At 51.4% G+C, this 19,752-nt stretch overlaps 1 protein-coding gene across 1 annotated transcript in view; it reads left to right on the top strand.

Annotated features, from left to right (window-relative positions):
- Positions 1-18,798, top strand: part of LOC144246546 (uncharacterized) — a 972,872-nt gene extending 954,074 nt beyond the window's left edge. Inside the window, exons 10-11 of the mRNA XM_077784457.1 lie at positions 17,815-18,355; positions 18,756-18,798. Coding sequence (XP_077640583.1) covers positions 17,815-18,355; positions 18,756-18,798 — 584 coding nt within the window. The remainder of the gene's footprint in view (positions 1-17,814; positions 18,356-18,755) is intronic.
- Positions 18,799-19,752: the final 954 nt, after the last annotated feature.

Below are 19,752 nucleotides of genomic sequence, written 5' to 3' on the forward strand. Positions count from 1 at the left end.
ATACAGAGAAGCACACACTCAGCTACCAACTCCTGGTTTCCAGGATTGTTCAGATGGAAATTCCAAGAGGAGGTACGGTCAAGATGTGTGCTTGCCTTGTGGTCAGCCTTAAATACCCCTTGGTCTTCCTGGGCCTTCCCCCAGGTGGGACTTGGGGTCATTTGGTCACTCAGAAGCTGGGCTGGGGCTCCAGAGGTGGCTGTGGAGCATTGCCTGTGCTGTGCCAGGGACTGGCAGACACTGCTGGGCTGGGATAGAGGCTCTGGGGGGATTGGGGTTCCAGGGCAGGGCAGTGCTGGGGTTCCAGGGCAGGGCAAGTCTGGATCTGCGCCTTCGTCCCCCACACATGAAATGTTTCCAGCCAACAATCTCCTCCAGTCTGTCACAACAGTCAACATTGGAGGTGAAATCCCAATATGGCCATTGGCACCTGCAGGAGAAGGACAGCTCTTTTCCACAGGAAGGAAAGCACAGAGCCCCACTGTTTGGAAGGCAGGTGAGAGCCTCTTTAGGCCAAGGCCAGCCAGACTTTTCAGGAATGGCAGATTTTGTCCGGGGGCAGTTTTTGGAGATAAGGAATTTTGGAGACAATCTAAATTTTGGCCATGGCACCTGGAGAAGCAGGAAAGTTCTTTCCCAAAGGAAGGAAAGCGTGGAGACTTCCCCTGTGTTTTGGAGGCAGATAAGCAGTGACCCTTCTCAAATGACTGCCTGCCAGATTTCTCCTGGCAATATGTTCATGGGAACAATGCCTGGATATAAGGAAATGGAGGGGAAATCCCAATTCTGGCCATGTGTGCCTAGAGGAGAAGGAGAGTTCTTTTCCATAGGAAGGAAAGCCCCGAGCCCCAGTGCTTCAATAGCAGATGAGAAGAGACCCTGCAGGTGCCAAGCTGTCAGGCAACCCCTGGAGGCCAAACCAGCCAGACCTGTTTCGTGTTCCCTTGGTTCCTTGGGGCCCTCAAGTGTCACAATGGTCTCTGAGATTCCGCAGGCTCCACAATGACATGGGACTCCTCTGTTCCATGAGGCCCACAGTGTCACAATGGACCTTTGGGCCCTGGGGATTTGTGGTGTCACAATGATCTCCTTTGGCTCCACAGGGTCACAATGGAGCACTGATGACACGAGGCCCTCCAGTGTCACAATGGACCTTTGGTTCCCTGCAGCCCTGCAGTGCCACAAAGGCTTCTTGGTTTCACGAGGCCCCACAGTGTCACAATGGTCCTCTTGGTTCTGTGGGGACCTCCAGGGTCACAATGTTCTCACTGGTGCCATGAGGCATCACAGTGTCACAATGCTTTGCTTATTCCATGGGTCCTCTTTGTGTCCCAATGTATTCCATGATCCCATGAGTCCCCCCAGTGTCACAATGATCTCCTTGGTTCCATGGTGCCCCACAGTGTCACAATGGCCCCTTGGTTCCATGAGGCTGTGAACCTCCTACTCCTCCTCCTCATCTTCCTCCTCCTCCTCCTCATCCTCCTTGTCCTCTGCATCTTCATCCTTTTCCTCTTCCTCATCCTTCTCCCCCTCCTCCTCCTCGTCATCCTCATTCTCCTCTTCCTCCTCGTTCTCCTCCTCCTCATCACCATCCTCCTTGTCCTTGTTCTCTCTCTTCCTCCTCCTATTCCTCCTCCTCATATTCCACCTCCTCTTTGTCGTCATCGTCATGGTCGTCGTCCTCCTCATCCTCCTCCTCGTCCTCCTCCTCGTCCTCCTCCTCGTACTCCTCGTCCTCCTCCTCGTCCTCCTCCTCGCCCTCCTCCTCCTCCACCTCCTCGACCTCCTCCTCCTACTTGTCCTCTGCACCTTCATCCTTTTCCTCATCCTCATCCTTCTCCTCCTCGTCCTCGTCCTCATCCTTCTTCTCCTCCTCCTCCTCCTTGTTGTCCTCCTCCTCATCCTCATCATCCTCCTTGTCCTTGTCCTCTCTCTTCCTCCTCCTATTCCTCCTCTTCATGCTTCTCTGCCTCGTCCTCTTCCTTGTCCTCCTCCTCCTCCTCATCTTCCTTGTGCTTGCCCTAGTCCTTTTTGTCTTCCTCCTCCTCCTCTTCCTCCTCCTGCTCCTCCTCTTTCTCCTCCCCCTCCTCATCCTCCTTGTCATTGTCCTCCTCCTACTTCTCTTCCTCATCCTCATTCTCCTCTTCCTCCTCCTCCTCCTTCTCCTCCTCCTCCTCCTCCTTTCCTCCCCCTCTTCCTCCTCCTCCTCCTTAACCTCCTCCTCCTCTTCCTCCTCCTCATCCTCCCCTTTGTCTTCCTCCTCCTCATCCTCCTCCTCCTCCTCCTCCTCCTCCTCCTCCTCCTCCTCCTCCTCCTCCTCCTGCTCCTCCTCCTCCTCCTCCTCTGTGTGTGGTTCTCAGGATTCAATGACTCTAGGATTCCAGAAACCTGGAACTCCGGGATTCCATGGCTCTGTGACCCCATGGATGGATTCAGGACTGTCTCCAAGGCCACAAGGGAATGTTGGTGCCAGCGGGAGGGGCTGCAGTGCAGGAGCACCAACAGCTGAGAGGCGACTGCAGCTGCTGCTGCTGCTGCTGCCGCTGCTGCTTGTGGGGGTGCTGCTGGCAGGGGCAGGGCCCTGGTGTGGCTGAGCGTTGCCATCTCACCCTGCGAGCTCCTGGGAGCTCAGGACAGGGCCAGGACTGACCCAGGTTGGCACTGCACTTGAGGACGGACACAGAGAATGGAAAGTGCCCATGGAGTGGTTCCAAGCAGGTCTGTGGGAAGGAGGAGGGAGGGAGGATGAATCCCCTGCCCAAGGCTGCCAAGGGAAGGCTTTGGGAGGGAAAGCAAGCCTTGACCTGACACTAAGTCCTTCAAGGGCTCAGTTGCCAACGCTGAGCAGGATTTCATTGCGCAGAACTGACAGGGCCAGATCCAGGGATGGGGAGGACATCGAGGCAGGCTTCAGGTGAGCAAATTCTGCAGTGCTGACAAAGAGAGAGACTACAGCCAGGTGAGGGAGGCAGGTGGAAAAGGCTTTGTGCCGTCCCTGCTCAGAAGGGATCCTCAGCACAGCCCTGACGATCTGTACATAGGAGAAAACAATGAACACAGAACAACAAAATGATAAACTGCTAGTAACCACAAGAAGCCCAAGTTCCCTGAGGTGGGAATTGGAGCAGGAGAGCTTGAGGATCTGTTGGATATCACAGAAGAACTGGCCCAGGGCATTGCCATGGCACGGGGGCAGGGAAAATGTATTGGCTCTGTGCTTGAGAGCATTGAGAAAGGCACTGGCCCAGGCAGCTGCTGCCATGTGGGCACAAGCTCTGCTGCCCAGGAGGGTCCCGTAGTGCAGATGGACAGGTAGCGGTCATAGCACATGATGGTCAGGAGGAAATACTCTGCTGAGATGAAGAATATAAAAAGAGCTGTGCAGCACATCCTGTGTAGGAGATGTTCCTGGTGTCCCAGAGGGAATTGTGCATGGCTTTGGGGACAGTGGTGCAGATGGAGCCCAGGTCGCTGAGGGCCAGGTTGAGCAGGAAGAAGAACATGGGCGTGTGCAGGTGGTGGCCGCAGGCTACGGCGCTGATGATGAGGCCGTTGCCCAGGAGGGCAGCCAGGGAGATGCCCAGGAAGAGGCAGAAGTGCAGGAGCTGCAGCTGCCGCGTGTCTGCCAGTGCCAGCAGGAGGAAGTGGCCGATGGAGCTGCTGTTGGACATTTGCTGTGGCTGCACATGGGCACCTGTTCATGGAGAAAGGAAAGGGACAAGTCAGGAGAGGCTGCTTGGAGCCAATCCTGGGCCATTCCCTGCAGCCTGTTCTGCTGGAACTCACCCACCCTTGTTCCTGCTCTGGGAAAACCTTCACCCAGGTCCCTGCCTGAGCTCCAGTTGTGCTGGCTGAATGTGCCAGAAGCAGCCAGGGCAGTGTGTGGGGGCTCTCGAGGAGCCATCCTTGTCCTGCTGCCCTGGGTTTGTGGCCATTTAGCAGAGGGGCAAGGCTGGATATTCAGGATTTATTAGGGGAGTAATTCCTATTGCAGAGAGGCTTGATACCATCTGCACTCATACTTCTAAGGGAAACAAAACAGATGTCAGGAGTTGGTTTAAGGAATTGTTTTCCTACCCACACATCATTGCTGGCCTTCTGAGGTCAGAAATCCCCAGCATTCCTGTTGCACTCAGAGTTTGCCACTGAGAGATGTGAGAGGCAAAGGATTCCCTGTGGCTGAGGGAAGCTGAGGGGCTGGATGGGCTTGTTCCCCCAGCACTGCTCTGTTCAGCCCCCTCTGCTTCCCTGAGCATCTCCCTGGGCCTGGACATCCCCTCCTGAGAGGTGCCTTGTCCCTGCCAGCACTCACAGAGCCCATCCCACCCTGTGTGCCCTGGGCCCGGCCCTACAGAAACCTGCCTGTGTGCAGGGCCCTGGCTGGGGCAGGCTCTGTGTGCAGCTGGGCAAGGGCAGCTCAGGAGAGCCCTGCTGGGCCCTGCAGAGGTGATGCTGCTGCTGCCCAGGGCTGAGGAGTGGCTGAAGGCCCTTTGGAAGGCTCCCAGCAGAGACACTGACCACCCAAAGTCACAGTTCTGGAGCCTCTGTAAATGTTCAAACATTCCTTTGATGATCCTGTGTGTCCCTTTCAACTCAGAATGTTCTGTCATTCTGGGATTACAATTCCTGTTCTGCTTCTCTCATCCCCCCGCTGCCTATAATCAAAAGACAAAAAAAGGACCCTTGCAACAGTGTTAAAACAGTAAAGTAAAAACCAGACCTTTACTGGAAGTTTCCAGGTGTCCCAGTGAGGATGAGGCACACCCGGCCCCTGATTTCAACAATTCATTAAGGTTGATTAGTTATGATATTTAACAAGGACATTCAAAAGGATATTCACTTGTCCTAGTTAGACAACCCTGGCTCAACACATTGGTGTAGGTCCAAAGACCTTTTTCCCACAGTTTTCATTTTCACTGCTGGCATACAAAACCCAAAATGTTCTTCTTGTAGGTCTTCACCATGTTGAAAAGACTACATAATATTCAAAAATGAATTTATACAGTCAGTTTATTTTTCTAAATTCTAAGAGAAACCATAAGGAAATGTACTAGAGTTAATTAAATATTATAGATATAGAGATATATAATAACAGTTTAATATTGTTCAGTAAGAGTTTAAGAGAGTTAATCAAGACTTTTATAGCAATAATAAAGGATTATAGTTTTCTAAGTATATAAATATAATCCTAGGCTTACCTTCTTTGGGAAGTGTCCTCCGGAGCTGTGCCCAGGCTGGTCTGGAGCTGGGAGCAGCCCTGCCCCAGCCAGCCCCTCTCAGCAGCAGCACCTGCCCTGCTCAGGGTGGCTCCTTCCCCCCACAGCTCCTGGCCAGCGCTGGGAGCAGCTCCAGGGCCGGCTGAGAGCTGTCCCTGGCAGGCAGCAGAGTCCCTGGCCCAGCACAGCGCCCTGGGCTGCAGGACCCTGCTCTGCAGGACAGCCCTGGGCACCCCTGGCTGCTCTGCACAGGAGATGAGCAGAGAATGTACTCACAGGTTCTGTGGGCATTGGGATGTTCCAGCTTTAGGAGATGTCTCCAGGAGCTGCAGCTGCATTGTCCTGCAGCCAGAGGTTCCTGTGCCAAGGGCTGGCAGTGATTCTGCCCCAGGCACTTCTCAGCCCCTTCAAAGCCCTGACTGGTTGAAGCTCTCTGTGCCTCTGTGCTGTGCCCGGGCTGGCTGCAGGCAGTGCCCCAGCCCTGCTGGGCTGGAAGAAGAGCTGCTCAGCAAGAGAAATGTGCTTTTGAAGCTCTGCTTGCTTACCAGGATCACCCTCTGTGCCAGGAGCCCGGCCCAGCTCAGCAGCACAGACACAGCACAAGGACTTTAATGACCCTCTGGGGCTTTGTGCTCAGGCCCTGAACATCAGGCCCTGACAGGGAGCTGCAGAAACCTCTGGAGAACCCCAAGTCAGGATCCAACTCCAAAGTTTCTCTGACTTTTAATGGGTCCCACTGAGGGACACGACTGAGAAAGTGTCCCCAGGCCCCAGGCAGAGCAGAGAACTGGAGGCACTGATGCCAGGTGGGGACAAAGAGAAGCTAAGTCTTGGTGCCCTGGGGCACAGCAGGGTCTGTGCCACCAAGGGCTGTGAGGAGACACCTTGTCCTGATGCCCTGGGGCCTCCTGGCACAGCCCCAGCCAGCCTGGGCACTGTCAGCCCCTGGTCCTGCCTTTAGCATCCCCCCCATGCCCACATCCCAGTGGGGTCAAGGATCTCCTGGTAGGAGTCCCTGGGGAGTCTTGGTCAGGAATGGCCCTGGGGGCTCCTTCATGCTCCCAGGGACTGCAGGTTTTTCAAAGGACTTTGGGTTTGGCTTTTGCTTTGGAGTATCTGAGAGGTTTCTGCAATCATGGCCACAATTATCTGCTGTAATTAGTCCCTGGAGAGGCTTTGTCAGTAACAACACTCAGTGGGGCCCATTAATGCTTCAAGGTACTTCAGTTCTTTTAAGGTACTTAGTGTTTCCCTTTTGCTACAGACTCTGTGAGAGGTTTGTGCAATCATGGCCCCAATTATCTGTATTAATGAGTCCCTTGAGAGCTTTGAAGTGACACTCAGTGGGGCTCATGAATACTTTGAGATTCTTAACTTTTTTAAGGTACTTTGGATTTTCCTTTCCACATTGAGAGTTCTTTGAGCCATTTTCAGTCTCTGAGAGGTTTTTGTGCCATCCTGGCCTCCAGTTCTCTCCTCCAAGGACTCTATGAAGAGCCTGTAGTATAGATGGACCTTTGTGGGTCCCATTAATGCTTTAGACTCCAACCACTTTGGGGTTTTCCTCTGACTTTGACTTCGGGAAAGGTTTGTGCAATCTCCTCTCAGGCCCTGAGGTTCCAGGGCTCAGCTCCAAATGCACCACAGGGCTCATTAGGATCAAGCAAGTCCTGAAAAACCATGGCTTTATCTTGATTTCCCTCTGCTCTAATGCAGTTCATCAGGAAGTTTTCTGTAGTGGTTTTGCTTCACCAATTTGAGATTTCTCAGCCAATGCATTAATTAGTGTGGTGGGTTCAGTGTTGGCTAATTACCAGTGCACTCAATAGAATATACTTACTCATTTAATGCTCTGAGATACGATTAGGAAAAAGGCAAAGTGGGCTCAGAACTTTAAAAGAAAAGTTTAAACTTCTAAAGAAAAGTTTATTAGTGGTAACTAAATAAAAGAGTAATAAGAATCAGAACAAAACTTTCAGAACACTTCATCTCTCCATACAACCTGACAATGTAAAGAGACCAAACCTAAAATTTTCTGTCAGCTAAGAGAGGGAAAAGTTACTCTTGTTAATGTTTGGAGACTTCTCCACAAGAAAACAGTTATCTCATGGCTTTTCATTTCCATGAATAGCAGCTGCCATGAAAAATCTGTAATTGCCAAGTCCCTCCCATTTTTTCAGAGCTTTTCCCACAGCTGTGTTTATAGCCCATGTTAAATTATGGGATATTAGTTTAAAGATGAGCTGTTTAAGAGCAAATATTCTCTTCACCTGTTTCTGAAATCATCTTCATTTCTGGGAAGAGATGTGATCTCTCCTTGAGGGCACAGGGCCTCATCGCTCTTTCTTTTCAAACTTCTCATGCGATCACAGCTACTGCAACACTTGCTTGCTTTAGCATGGGGGCCTTTACTGAATAAGTAATCTCTCCATTCTTTTTGTTATAAATGAAAAATTGTCCAGCCAAATTAATATGAAAAAATAAAATATTTATTTTGCTATTAGATTCTATCTAGCCAGCCACAAGGAAAGAACAGAGCTGAGCCCGGGGTTAGCCCTGGGTGTGCAACACAGAGGTCAGCCTCAGCAGAGGTTTTCCTCTATGCCCACACACCTCCATCCTGGCACAAACGGTTTTTATAGGGAAAATTCTGCCTGAGGCCAAGACTTTGACAGTCAGTCTTTTCTTTTATTCAGAGTCCATATGTTAATGAGATTTTCTGTTTTGGTGATAAAGAAGAACAATTCAGTGTCAGGTGTTAGTTAATCCCCTGATGAAATTTACCAGAACACTGTATTCACATGTATCTGTCCAAGGATTTCCATGATATCCATCTTGGGTCATTCACACGACATCAGCACCTGGAGTCCCCCTATCTCTCCAGACATGGCCCATCTCCTGCCCAGCGACATCCTTTGACATGTAAATTGGGCTTCAACATGCACCAGGTTTCGCTTGTGAGGTGGGGGGGGAGTCCTAATTCAAATGTTTATACTCCAACAAATATTCAATATCACATACATCATATTAGAAATGGTGCAAATTATATCTACTACATAAGATTTTCAATGCCTTATAGGCAAAAAGAGAGTCTGATGTATCAATTACATCCTTCTCCATAGCTTTAGCAGAGGATTCCAGCCCCAAGATCAAGGCATCTCCTCATCCCTCCCATCTGGGACTCAACTTCCCCTTCCCTGCCCTCGGTGTGTTCATGCTGCTCCTCTGTGTGCCTGCCCTGTGTCCTTTTCTCTCACGGGAGGGAGGATGGCAGCACTGGCAGAGTCAATATGTCCCGGGGCTGCAGATGGTTCCGTGAGCCCGGCCGGGCTCGGTGCTTGCGCCGGAGCTGTTTTGCCATGGAGGTTTCTGCAGCGGCTGCGCTGGGGCTGTGTCAGGCTGGGCCGCGCTGGGGCAGGGCCAGGATCTCAGCAGCCAGGCCAGAGCCCAGCAGCAGCACGGCCGGGGCCGATGGCTTCTCCTGCCCTGCCCGCCGGCTGCGGGCGAAGCCCAAGGGCGGCAGAGCCTTGGCCGAGCCGGCCCGGCCCGGGGCTGCTCCTGGGGCCCGGCGGATCCTGGCCGGGCCCGGGCTGGCGGCGGGGCAGGGCTCGGCAGGGCCAGATGTCAGCACCCGCAGCCACGGCCCGGCCTCGGCCCCGCGGCCTCCCCTGCCCTGCCCGGCAGCCGATGGCGCCTGGCGGCTCCCTGGGAAGGGGCCTGGCCCCACGGCAGGAGCCGCCCGGCCCCACGGCCGAGACGGGGCTGGGCCGGCCTCGGCACCTCTGTGGGGCCAGAAGGGAGAGAGACCCAGCCAGGCTTTCTCATCTCTAACTTGTCCATGTGTAGTGCTCATGTGCCCAAGCCCCCAAAACCTCTCATTGGGAGATCTCTGGCCCTCTTCAAAGTGTTTTCTAATAAAAATATTAAGCTCATAGTCTATGAAATTTACCAGTGGACAGGGCTAATCCATCCTGTCTGTCCTGGCTACTTTTATCTGGGAGCAATCCTTGGATATACGGACTTTAGGAGGCCACATTTTAATTTTGGCCATGGACCATGGACAAGAAGACCATTTCTTTTCCACAGGAATGAAGGAACAGAGCGCCAGTGTTTCAGGGGCAGATGAGAGGTGGCCACTACAGTGGAAGGCCAGCCAGAGCTGGCTGGTTTTTTCCTAAGACATACCCTTGCATACAGGAAATTGTTTAGGGAGAATACCAGTTTTGGCAATGGGCATCTGAACACAGCCGGTTCTTTTCCATAGCAAGGAAAGCACATAGCCCCTTTGCTCCAGGAGCTGATGAGAGGCAGCCCTTGGCATTCCAACATCAGCCAGACCTGTCAGGTGGCCCCTGGCAGGCCAAGCCAGCCAGACCTGGTCCATGTTCCCTCGCTTCCATGGGGCCCCACATTGTCCCAATGGTCCCTTGCTTCCCGGAGGCCCTGAGGTGTCACAATGCCCCCTTGGTGACACCAGGCCCTGAAGAGTCAGAATGGTCTCCATGGTTCCATCAGGCCCCACAGAGTCATAATGGTCTTTGGGTCTATGAAGCCCCGTGGTGTCACCATGGCCCCTTGGTTCCATGGGCTCCAGTGGTGCCACAATGATCCCCTTGGTTCCATGAGGTGCCCACAGTGTCACAGTGATCTCCATGGGAAGGAAAGAACCGAGCCCCAGTGTGGCAGGGGCAGCCACCAGAGGCCAAGGCCAGATAGACTTGATGGTACTGGCAGATTTTGGCTGGGAGCAACCCTTGGATATAGGGAATTTTAGAGGTGGAATCCCAATTTCAGACATGGACACCCAAAGTAGAAGGATGGTTCTTTTCCACAGGAAGAAAAGCACGGAACACCGGTGTTTCAGGGACAGATTAAAGGCTTCCACCAGAGGCTTAAGCCTGCCAGACTTCTCTGTCCTGGTAGCTTTTGTCTGAAAGCAACTCTTGGATAGAGCAAATTTGGGAAGTGGAACCCAAATTTCAGCCATTTCTGTGTAGATAAGAAGGACAGTTCTTTTCCATAGGAAGGAAAGCAGAGAGCCCCAGTGTTTCAAAGGGAGAAGTGAAGAGAGGTGGCTCTTGAGAGGCCAAGCCAGCCAGACCTGTTTGTCCTGGCAGCTTTTGTCATGGAGAGATCCTTGGATATATGGAATTTGGGAGAAGGAATCTCAATTTTGACCATGAACACCTTGAGAAGAAGGACAGGTCTTTTTCAAGCAGTGACCCCAGTGTTTTGAAAGCAGGTGAGAGGCATCCCCAAGAGGCCAAGGGCAGCCAAATCTGTCTGTCCTGGCAGATTTCACTGGGAGCAATCGTTGGATGTACAGAGTTTTGGAGGTGGAATCCCAATTCTGGCCATGGATGCCTGCTCAGGATGGATGTTTTTTTCCTATAGGAAAGAAAAGCACAAAATCCAAGAGTTCTGGAAGAAGATGAGATGTGGCCAGCCTTAGGCCAAGCCAGCCAGACCTCTCTCTCCTGACAACTTTCGTCTAGGGGCTATCCTTGGACATAGGGCATTTTGGAGGTGGAATCTCAGTTTTGGCCATGGACACCTAGACAGAAAGAAGTTTTTTCATTAGGAAGGAAAGCACAGAGTCCCAGTGTTTCAGAGGCACGTGAGTGCCAGCCCTCAGGAAGCCAAGGCCAGCCAGATTTGTGATTCCTGGCATCATTTTTTCTGGGAGCTATCATTGGATATAGGGAATTCTGGAGGCAGATGCCCAATTTTGGCCATGGGTACCTGGTTGAGATGGATAGTTTTTATCCCATAATAAAGAAAAGCACATGGTCCCAGTGTTTGAAAGGCAGATGAGAGGTGGCCCCTGAGTGGCCAAGGCAGCCAGATCTGTCTCTCCTGGCAGATTTCATCTATAAACAATCCTTGTAATATAAGGAAATTTGGAGGAGGAATTCCAGTTTTGGCTATAGGCCCCTGGAGGAGAAGAATAGTTCTCTCCCATAGGAAGGAAAGCCCAGAGCCCCAATGTCACTATGGGACGTGAGAAGACATGATGGGCACCTTTGTGTATGTGACGGTAAAAGAAATGTAATTTATTTCCGACTCCAACATTTATAGTTTTCCAAAGGTGACAGTGGATTGGAGGGTGAAAGTGCCACCTCTCCAATGATACTGGACAAAACTACCGTCCATCAAATTTCCCCTCCTCTATGAAGGAATGCAAAGCAATAAATTATTTACAGAAAGTTGCATGAGAAAATTTGCTACAAGAATGTAAACTCATAAGGTTTTAGAAAATCTTAAAAAATCAGGCTGACACCCCAGTGCTTCAGGGGCTGACGAGAAGTAGCCCTCGACATGCCAAGGTCAGCCAGACCTGTCAGGTGGTCCCCAGGAGGCCCAGCCAGCCAGACCTGTTCCATGTTCCCTTGGTTCTGTGGGACCCCACAGTGTCACAATGGTCTCCTTGGTTCCATGAAGCCCTGGAGTGTCACAATGTCCCCCTTGCTTCTGCAGTGTCACAATGGCCCTGTGCTTCCATGAGGCCTTGCAATGTCACAATGGCTTTGTGGTTCCACAGAGCCCTGATGTGTCACAATGGCCCCTCGGCTCCGTGTGCCCTCGCTGTGTCACAACGGCTCCTCTGTGACAGTGCAGCTGCACAAGGTCACCATGGACCCTTGGTTCCTTGGGGTCTCTGAGTTCACAATGGTCTCCTTGATTCCATGAGGCAGCACAGTGCCACAGTGGCCACTTGGATCCATGAGGAACTGCAGGGTCACACAGGTTTGTGACATTTGTCCTTGCTGCCCCTCACATCCCCCTGCCTCACAAACAGCCCCAGCCACCCATGAGGGACAGGCCCTGCTGTGCCCGGCTGGGCTCAGGGCTTGGCCTTTCTGCTTCCCCCAGCCAGCCCAGGCCTTGCTCAGCATCGCAGTTCCCTGCTCTGAGCCTTGGGCTCCCTGCAATCCTGGCCTCAAGGATCTGCTCTCACCAGTCCTTGGGAGCCTTTGGCAATCCCTGCCCTCAGTGGGGCCCAGTGATGCTCCAAGGGACTTGGACCTTTGCTTCTGACTCCTTGAGCAGCTTCTTCAGCCTTCTCTCAGTGCTTGAGGGTCCTGGACAGGGGCCCAAATCCATGTTGGGGATCATCAAAACAAAGAAAGCCCTCAGGGACGCTTTGTCTTCATTCAATTGTCTGCAAATCTCCAAAACCTGTGCAGCTGATTGGAGTCTGTTTGGAGTTCTTGTAAGGAGGAGGATTTCAAAGTGCACTACATTACTTTTATTCTTTAATCAAGTGAGTATTCTTTGTTTCCAGTTCAGAGAAGAGCTGATAGAAGCATTCCCCAGGTGATCTTGATGCTCAGTGTCTCATAAGGAGGTCTGGGCATGTACAAGAATGAGCCCCCTGAGGGCTGACCCTGTTTGGACAAGCTGCTCCTCACCCCCAGCCTCACCATGTCTGACATCGCCCACCTGGCACTGACATCCCTGTGCCCTGCAGCAGAACCTTGTCCCTGAGCTCTGCGGCTCCATGTCCCAGCCCATTGCACCGTGTCCCACCTGCTCTCCTCAGGGCTCTGCCTGTACACAGGCCCAGGAGAAGTTTTCCTGTTGGGAAAGAAAGAATGGAAAAGACTGAGCAGGTTTCCTGAACAACAAACCCCACTCACGAGCCACCTGCTCAGTACAGGCTGCCTGGAATGGTGTCACCTTTCTACAAGGGACAGTGTGACCAGAAATGATCACTGGAAGCAGAATTCTTTGAGCCTCCCAGCTGAATTCTCTGTTCCTGTCCTTTCCCTGGATCTCTGTTGCAGATGGAAGCTGCTGGTGCCATCCTCACCTTTAAACTCTCTTTGGAATGAAAACCGATGTTCCCACGTGATTTAAGCAGGATTTGCTCAATGTTTCTATAAATCTTTTGTGTTCCCCATGGAACAAAGGGGCCATTTTGGCACTGAAGGGGTTACATGGAAGCAAGGAGTCAATTGTGACCCTGGGGTCCCATGGAACCAAGGGGCCATGGTGACACAGCAGGGCCACGTGGATCCAGTGGTCCATTGTGACACTGTGGATCCAAGGAGACCATGGAGACACCCCTAGAACCTCATGGAACCAAGGAGTCCATGGTGACCCAGCGGGGGTGCATGGAGCCAATGGTCCATGGTGACACTGCCCATCCAAGGAGGCCATTTGGACACTGTGGAAGCTCATGGAGCGAGGTGGCCATTGTGACACCGAAGAACTTCATGACACTGTTAGGAAAATAAGGCCTTTTTGTTCATAATATAGAGTCTCTCATATTCACAGAATAGAGTTTTAATTAGAGTTTTTACTTGTCTGAACATGTTCTCATTTTGCCAGGCATTCCAGTGACTATCTCTCAAGGACGACTTCGTTACAAACTTTTTAGGGAATTAAAACTGTTTTGAGAAAGCTGCTGCTAGGCACCCAAACACCTAAGCGAATAGATATGTGTCAAGGACAGTTCCGTTACAGACTTAGCAAAACATGTAAACGTGCCTAGAGATAACATTTCTTGTTTTTGAGGGAATTTCCAGGTCGCAGAGACAACCTTAAAGAAGACCACTGGCGCCACCAAGAGGCAGAGAACGACCACCTAACAACAGGGTGCGCCTGCGCAGAAGAGACACCAGAGCGTCACCAGAACGTCACACATCCGGAAGAGACAACCCAATAAGTGGGGGGGAAACAGGGAACTAGGCGCGGTAGTTGAAACGACTGCCGCCCAGCGCGCGCTGGTTTGCTTTCGCTTTCCGCTATTAATAAATCCTTTTAATTGGATTTGACAGCCTATTGTGCTCGTTTATAACAACACCAAATATCCATGGGGACATAGCAGGACATCATGGGAACACAGGAACCGCTGTTGGCAGTGTGGAAACTCCTGGAACCAGGGGCTGCTGTGGGACTTCAGAACCAGCACAGCTGCTGCACCTTGTCCCCTGCCCTGCACAGCTCCTTGGGAGGCACGGCAGGAGCAACACCCTGGGAGCCTCGGGAATGCCCCTCTGGCATCCATGGCACATGCTCCCAGGGGCTGGAATTCCAGTTCCCAGCCAGGAAAAGATGTTCCTGCCCTTGAAGGCAAAGCTCTTATGGAAGAGCCAAAAGCCAAGTGGAGCAAGATCTTAGAGTGACATTTCACTGCCAGACTCCCTAACTTCACCCATGGTTGTTGTAGCTCATGGATTGGGAATTAAATCAGGGCAGGGTCTTTGGTGGGAGCAGCCCTGGGTCAAAGGAGGCACTGAGAGAGAAACAGAGCAGGCAAAGGAAGGCAGGAGAGAAAGGAGGTGTTTTGGTTTGGAAAGACAGGTGTCTGCTAAGGAAGGCAGGAGCCTCCCCTGAAATGGAAAAATGTAGACTCTTTCAGAATTGTCATAAATTTGAAATTAAGGGGGGCTCTCAGATAAAAATATGGGAGCAGGAATGACTGTTTTTTATTAGGGAAGAAAATAGAACTATAAAATAAACAATGCAGTAAACTGAAATAACACTGACAGAGTCAGAATATAACCCGATACCCTTTTGGACAGGGTACTTGCCACAGTCCAATTGGAATTGTGGGTGCAGTCGTCCAGGAGTGTCAGGTGTGGTTCTGTTGGAGTAGTGATCCTGTAGGAATGGGAGTCTTCTTCTGAAGAGGAAGAGGCAGCTGTTCCTATGGGAAATCCAGTGCAGAAAAATCTGTGTTGGTGGGCCAAATCTCAAGACTAGATGCAGGTAGGAATTCTTGGCTCCTCCCTCTGGGCAGAGCATCTCACAATGGGATGTTACAGTTCTTATCAGTCATGCAGTGACATTCAATAGCCCATTATCAGCAGATGTCTCCCTTGAGGGAGGATTGATTGTGGAAAAGATAAGGAAAAGCTGCCCACTTAACACAGGACAACTGCCATACAGATGGCAAATAGAACACATCTTGCTTTTCAGTCTGGGACAGGAGGTCACAAACAAAATCAGCTGAAAAAGCGGCACTCTGAAAAGCAAACCAGAACTGACAGAAAAGGAATGGGACAGAAATCAATAATTCTGATAGTTTTACTTATTATCAAAATAAATCACACCCACCCAGCCCCGCACAATCCTGACCCCACAACCTCAAATTTGTATCTCACTTCTCCCGATCTCCTTCAAATCCCATCTCACCCCGGAGGCTGAGGAATTGAGTAATTTTGGCACTGGGCTGAGGTGGAAACCAGCCATTTTGAGGTGGGATTGAGTCATTTTGGGGTAAGATTGAGGGGTTTTGAATGGGATTGAGTCATTTTGAAGTGAAAGAGCAATACACCTTGGATTTTGGAAGATAAAGATATGGAGAATACTACCAGATATCTCCCAAGAACCAACAGATCCTCCAGTATATGTTCCCAAACAGTAAATTCCACCTCAAATACCTCTTAAATGGTGGGACTTTTGGCATCTCTGGTCAATACTCTTTTTAGTCGTTTTTCAGGTGTTTTTAAGTGATAAAGACAAATCAGAAGAAAATTAGGGCCAAACCAAAACCAGAGACCCCTTGAGCAACCCCTTGGCACTGGACAAAACAAACTCAGCAGAAATCAAATTTAACCCTCCATAAAATGCCTTGATCAAGATTTGCTCTTCCCACAAGTCACTTGTGATGGAAATGCAAACAAATCCCAAACATTAATAAACCAACAACAGAAGCAATTCTGTGGCAATTTGAAATTTCATCAGTTCCAGCACAGCTCCAAGTCAGATGCTGGCAGGTTCCAAAAAAAGAAACATGGAAATTTGGCCAAATACAGATTATTAAAAGGAAGGGAAAGGTCTGTGTAGCTGTCACAAAGGTGACAGGGACCAAGAAAATAATGATTCTCATATTTGTCAAAGCCCCAAGCCTGTGAATTCAGGAGTTATTTGGGAATTTAGCTACTTGAACTGGGCTTCTTGTAGGATTTAAATACCTTTGCGTTCCTCACCTTGGAGTGAATGATCCTTGTCAGTCTCACTGGTATCATTTATTCCCTTTCTTCCAGTGATTTCAACAAACTTTTCAGGGAAGGACAAAAAAATATTTTCTTTACAATGGCCACCCACAACAGCCATTTTCCTCGTAAGTTCTCCCAAACGTTGCTCAGAGGAAGCTGCATCCAAGTGTTCAAGAGTTCCTCCTGAAAGGGCCACATGCTCCTCAGAGGAGGGAACCAGACTGTTGTCAAAATCACCTGGGGTCAGTAAACAGTGCCCTCAACTCCCTGTGCCAAAATAATGTTGCAATCTGGTTAATAAAATTGTTAGAGAGATGCCTCTGCCCCAATTAAGGTGCTAACAACACCAAATCCAAAGTGGATTTTATTGAACTGTAAATGTGAGGTAGAGAGAGAGATGGAAAGAAGGAGAAAAGGGGGGAGAGCAAGGGAGTGACAGGGACAGAGATCTCCCCTGGGGTGGGGCAAGTGCGACATTGTCCCCTGTGTGAGTGGCCTTCCCAGGGTGGGGGTTTTACACCTGAGCCAGTTTGGGTAAGGGGGGTGGTGTTCACTCTCCACCCCGAGCAGGGATTGCCTCACTGTTTCAGGTTACAGTGTCAGATGTAACCAAAAGTGTTTTCAGTCCCCATCTCCATAAACTGTTATCAACAGGTGGGGCAGTGTTCTTTATCTCTTCCATGGCTCAGCCCTGATAACGTCCTCCAGGGGCCATCTTCTGTTAATGGGCCATTGAGTGTCACTGCAGCACTGATAAAATTACATCATCCCATTGTGGGATGCTCCGCCCAGGGGGAGGAACCAAGCATTCCCACCTGGATATAATCTCACCCTTGCAACACCACGACCACCTTGACTACTGGATTCCCAGAGGACAAGAGCTCCATAGCCACCACTGGACCTTCAGAGCAAGACCAGACCCTTCTACAGGATCACTGCTTTGACAAAATCACGTTCATCACTCCAGCAAGGCTGCAGCCACCATTTCATCAGACTGCTACCACCACCCTGAGCAACGAGGTGTCAGGTTATATCCTGACTCTGTCAGATTAAGCCAGTGTTTCTGTATCATTGCCTTGATCTTAATTTTCTAATTACATTGTCATTCTGGCTTCGACGCTCTCCCAGGTTTGCTTTGAAAGGAGTACAAAACTCAATGTGCTCATCCCTTGTTTTCCTTTCAGAACAGGATTTCCCATCTCCAAATATTTTCCAGATGGAGGAGAAGGTTGCGAGGAAGAGGAAGATGCCCTGGGACACTGAGGCAGGTGAGGAGGAAGTCAGTGCCCCTTTCCCCCTCTCTCCTGCTCCATCTCCCAGCCCAGCCTGGCCCCCGGCTGCAGGACAGCCCCTCTGCTGGTCCCCTCCTGCCAGGGACGCACTGGGGGGATCTCCTTGTCCTTCCCTCTGGCATGGAGGCAAATCCCATCCTCTCCTTGTCCTTCTTCCCCCAGAGCAGGAGCTGAGGATGGAGACCAGGAAGGACAAATCCCTGCAGCAGAACCTAATGGAAGAGGCTGTTTTGAGTGGTTCCACAGCGCAGCAATCCAACAGGGAGGAAAATCCCTGGAGATCCCACAGGAGGAAGGTCTGCAAACCCAGCCCAGGGTGCTCTGAGGAGGAAAGACCCACTCTGGGCCAGAAAGGTGGGCAGAGCTTCAGCCAGAGCTCAGAGCTGGTGGTCCCTGACAGGCTTCAGGATGGGGAAAAGCCCTCCAAGTGCTTGGAGTGTGGGAAGAGCTTCAGGCAGAGCAACAATATGAAACGACACCTGATGATCCACACTGGGGAATTGCCCGACAAGTGTGGGGAGTGTGGGAAGGGATTCAGCTGGAGCTGCCACCTTGTCAGCCGCCAACGCATCCACACTGGGGAGAGGCCCTATGAGTGTCCCGAGTGTCAGAAGAGGTTTAAGACCAGCTCCAATCTCTTCAAACACCAGAGGATTCACACCGGGGATAGGCCCTTCCACTGCCCAGACTGCAAGAAGGGCTTCAAGCAAAACTCTGACCTCATCACACACCAGCGCATCCACTCCGGGGAGAGGCCCTACATGTGCCCCACTTGTGGGAAGAGGTTTCAGAGCAGCTCAAATCTCCTCCTGCATGAGTGGATTCACACTGAGGAGAGGCGCTTACTCTGCCCCGACTGTGGCAAGGGCTTCAAGCACAAGTGCAACCTTGTCAGGCACCAGCGCATCCACACTGGGGAGAGGCCCTATAAGTGTCCCCAGTGTGGGAAGAGCTTCACCCGGAGCTCTCACTTGACCAAACACCAACAGAACCACTGGTAAGGGAAGCCCTGAAAATTCCCCAGCTGCAGGAAGAGCTTTGTGCACTGCTCCAGTTTCATCCCCCATTGGAGGACCCATGTTTGGAAGAGCCCTGGTGATCCATGTTCCCTGTGATCCATGCTGGGAAGACACCTGTCCCTTTTCCTGCCCCTGCCAATGACCTGATATGGGATTGAAGGACATGAGGGTCTGGCCATGGCCCTGTCACTACATTCACTCCCACCTCAGGTCATTGCCAGGGGCAGGAAAGGGACTCTGTCTCTCCCTGAGGAGAAGGGTGTCCTTTCCATGCAGGAGGAAATACGTGGCCAGGAAGATACAAGTGATGGTGATGTAGTTTTCCCTGTAACTAGTTTTTCTTATCCCTTCTGTTGTCAATATTTTTTCTGTTTCTGTTTGTTCCTTATCTTGTTGCTGTTCCCAGTAAATTGTTCTTATCCTAGCCTGGCATCTTTCCCTTTTTTCCTTCAATGAATGGTGGGAGGGCAACAAGCGCCAGAAGGGTTTTAGCGAGAGCAGGAAATTGGGGAATCCCATTCCTGAACCCTGGCCTGTGGAAACCAAGCATCCCAGCTGGTGCCAGCCCTGGTGGCCATGGCAGCAGCCTTGGGAGCGGGTCCCTGGCTGGGGCTGAGGGAATCTCTTCACTCTGGTGCCCAGGGACAGGAGTGGAGGGAGCAGCAGCAGCTGAGTCAGGGCAGGCTTAGGTTGGATCTCAGGAAAAGGTTTTTGCCCAGAGGCTGCTGGGGCACTGCCCAGGCTCCCCAGGGAAGGGTCCCAGCTCCAGGGCTCTCTGAGCTCCAGCAGCGTTTGGACAGCGCTGCCAGGCCCAGGCTGGCAGTGTTGGGGTGTCCTGTGCAGGGCCAGCAGTTGGACTCGAGGATCCTGATGGGTCCCTCCCAGCTCAGCCAATTCTGTGGTTCTGGGATCCCATGAGCCTGGGGATGGGAGTGCCAATGGTTGCCATGGCAACGGGCTCCAGGCCTGAGCTGGTGTCCATGGCAACCACCCCTGGCATGGGGTCTCCATGGAGCTGCCCAGGGACTGACCATAGCAACAGGGGCTGGGGATGGTTGCCATGGAAACTGACCATAGCAACAGGGGCTGGGGTGGTTGCTATGGAAACCGACCATAGCAACAGGGTTTCCTGGTGATGGTTGCCTCCTTAGAATGAGATTTGTCACAGGCCCTCAGAGGGGTTCCATGGGGACTTTCCAAGAGTCTCCAGTCTGTTCAAGAGCTGGAATGTCACACACAGAGACAGGGCCTCCATGGAGCCCTCCCAAGGGTT

Source organism: Lonchura striata, chromosome 6 (assembly GCF_046129695.1).
Source record: "Lonchura striata isolate bLonStr1 chromosome 6, bLonStr1.mat, whole genome shotgun sequence".
Classification (NCBI taxonomy): domain Eukaryota; kingdom Metazoa; phylum Chordata; class Aves; order Passeriformes; family Estrildidae; genus Lonchura; species Lonchura striata.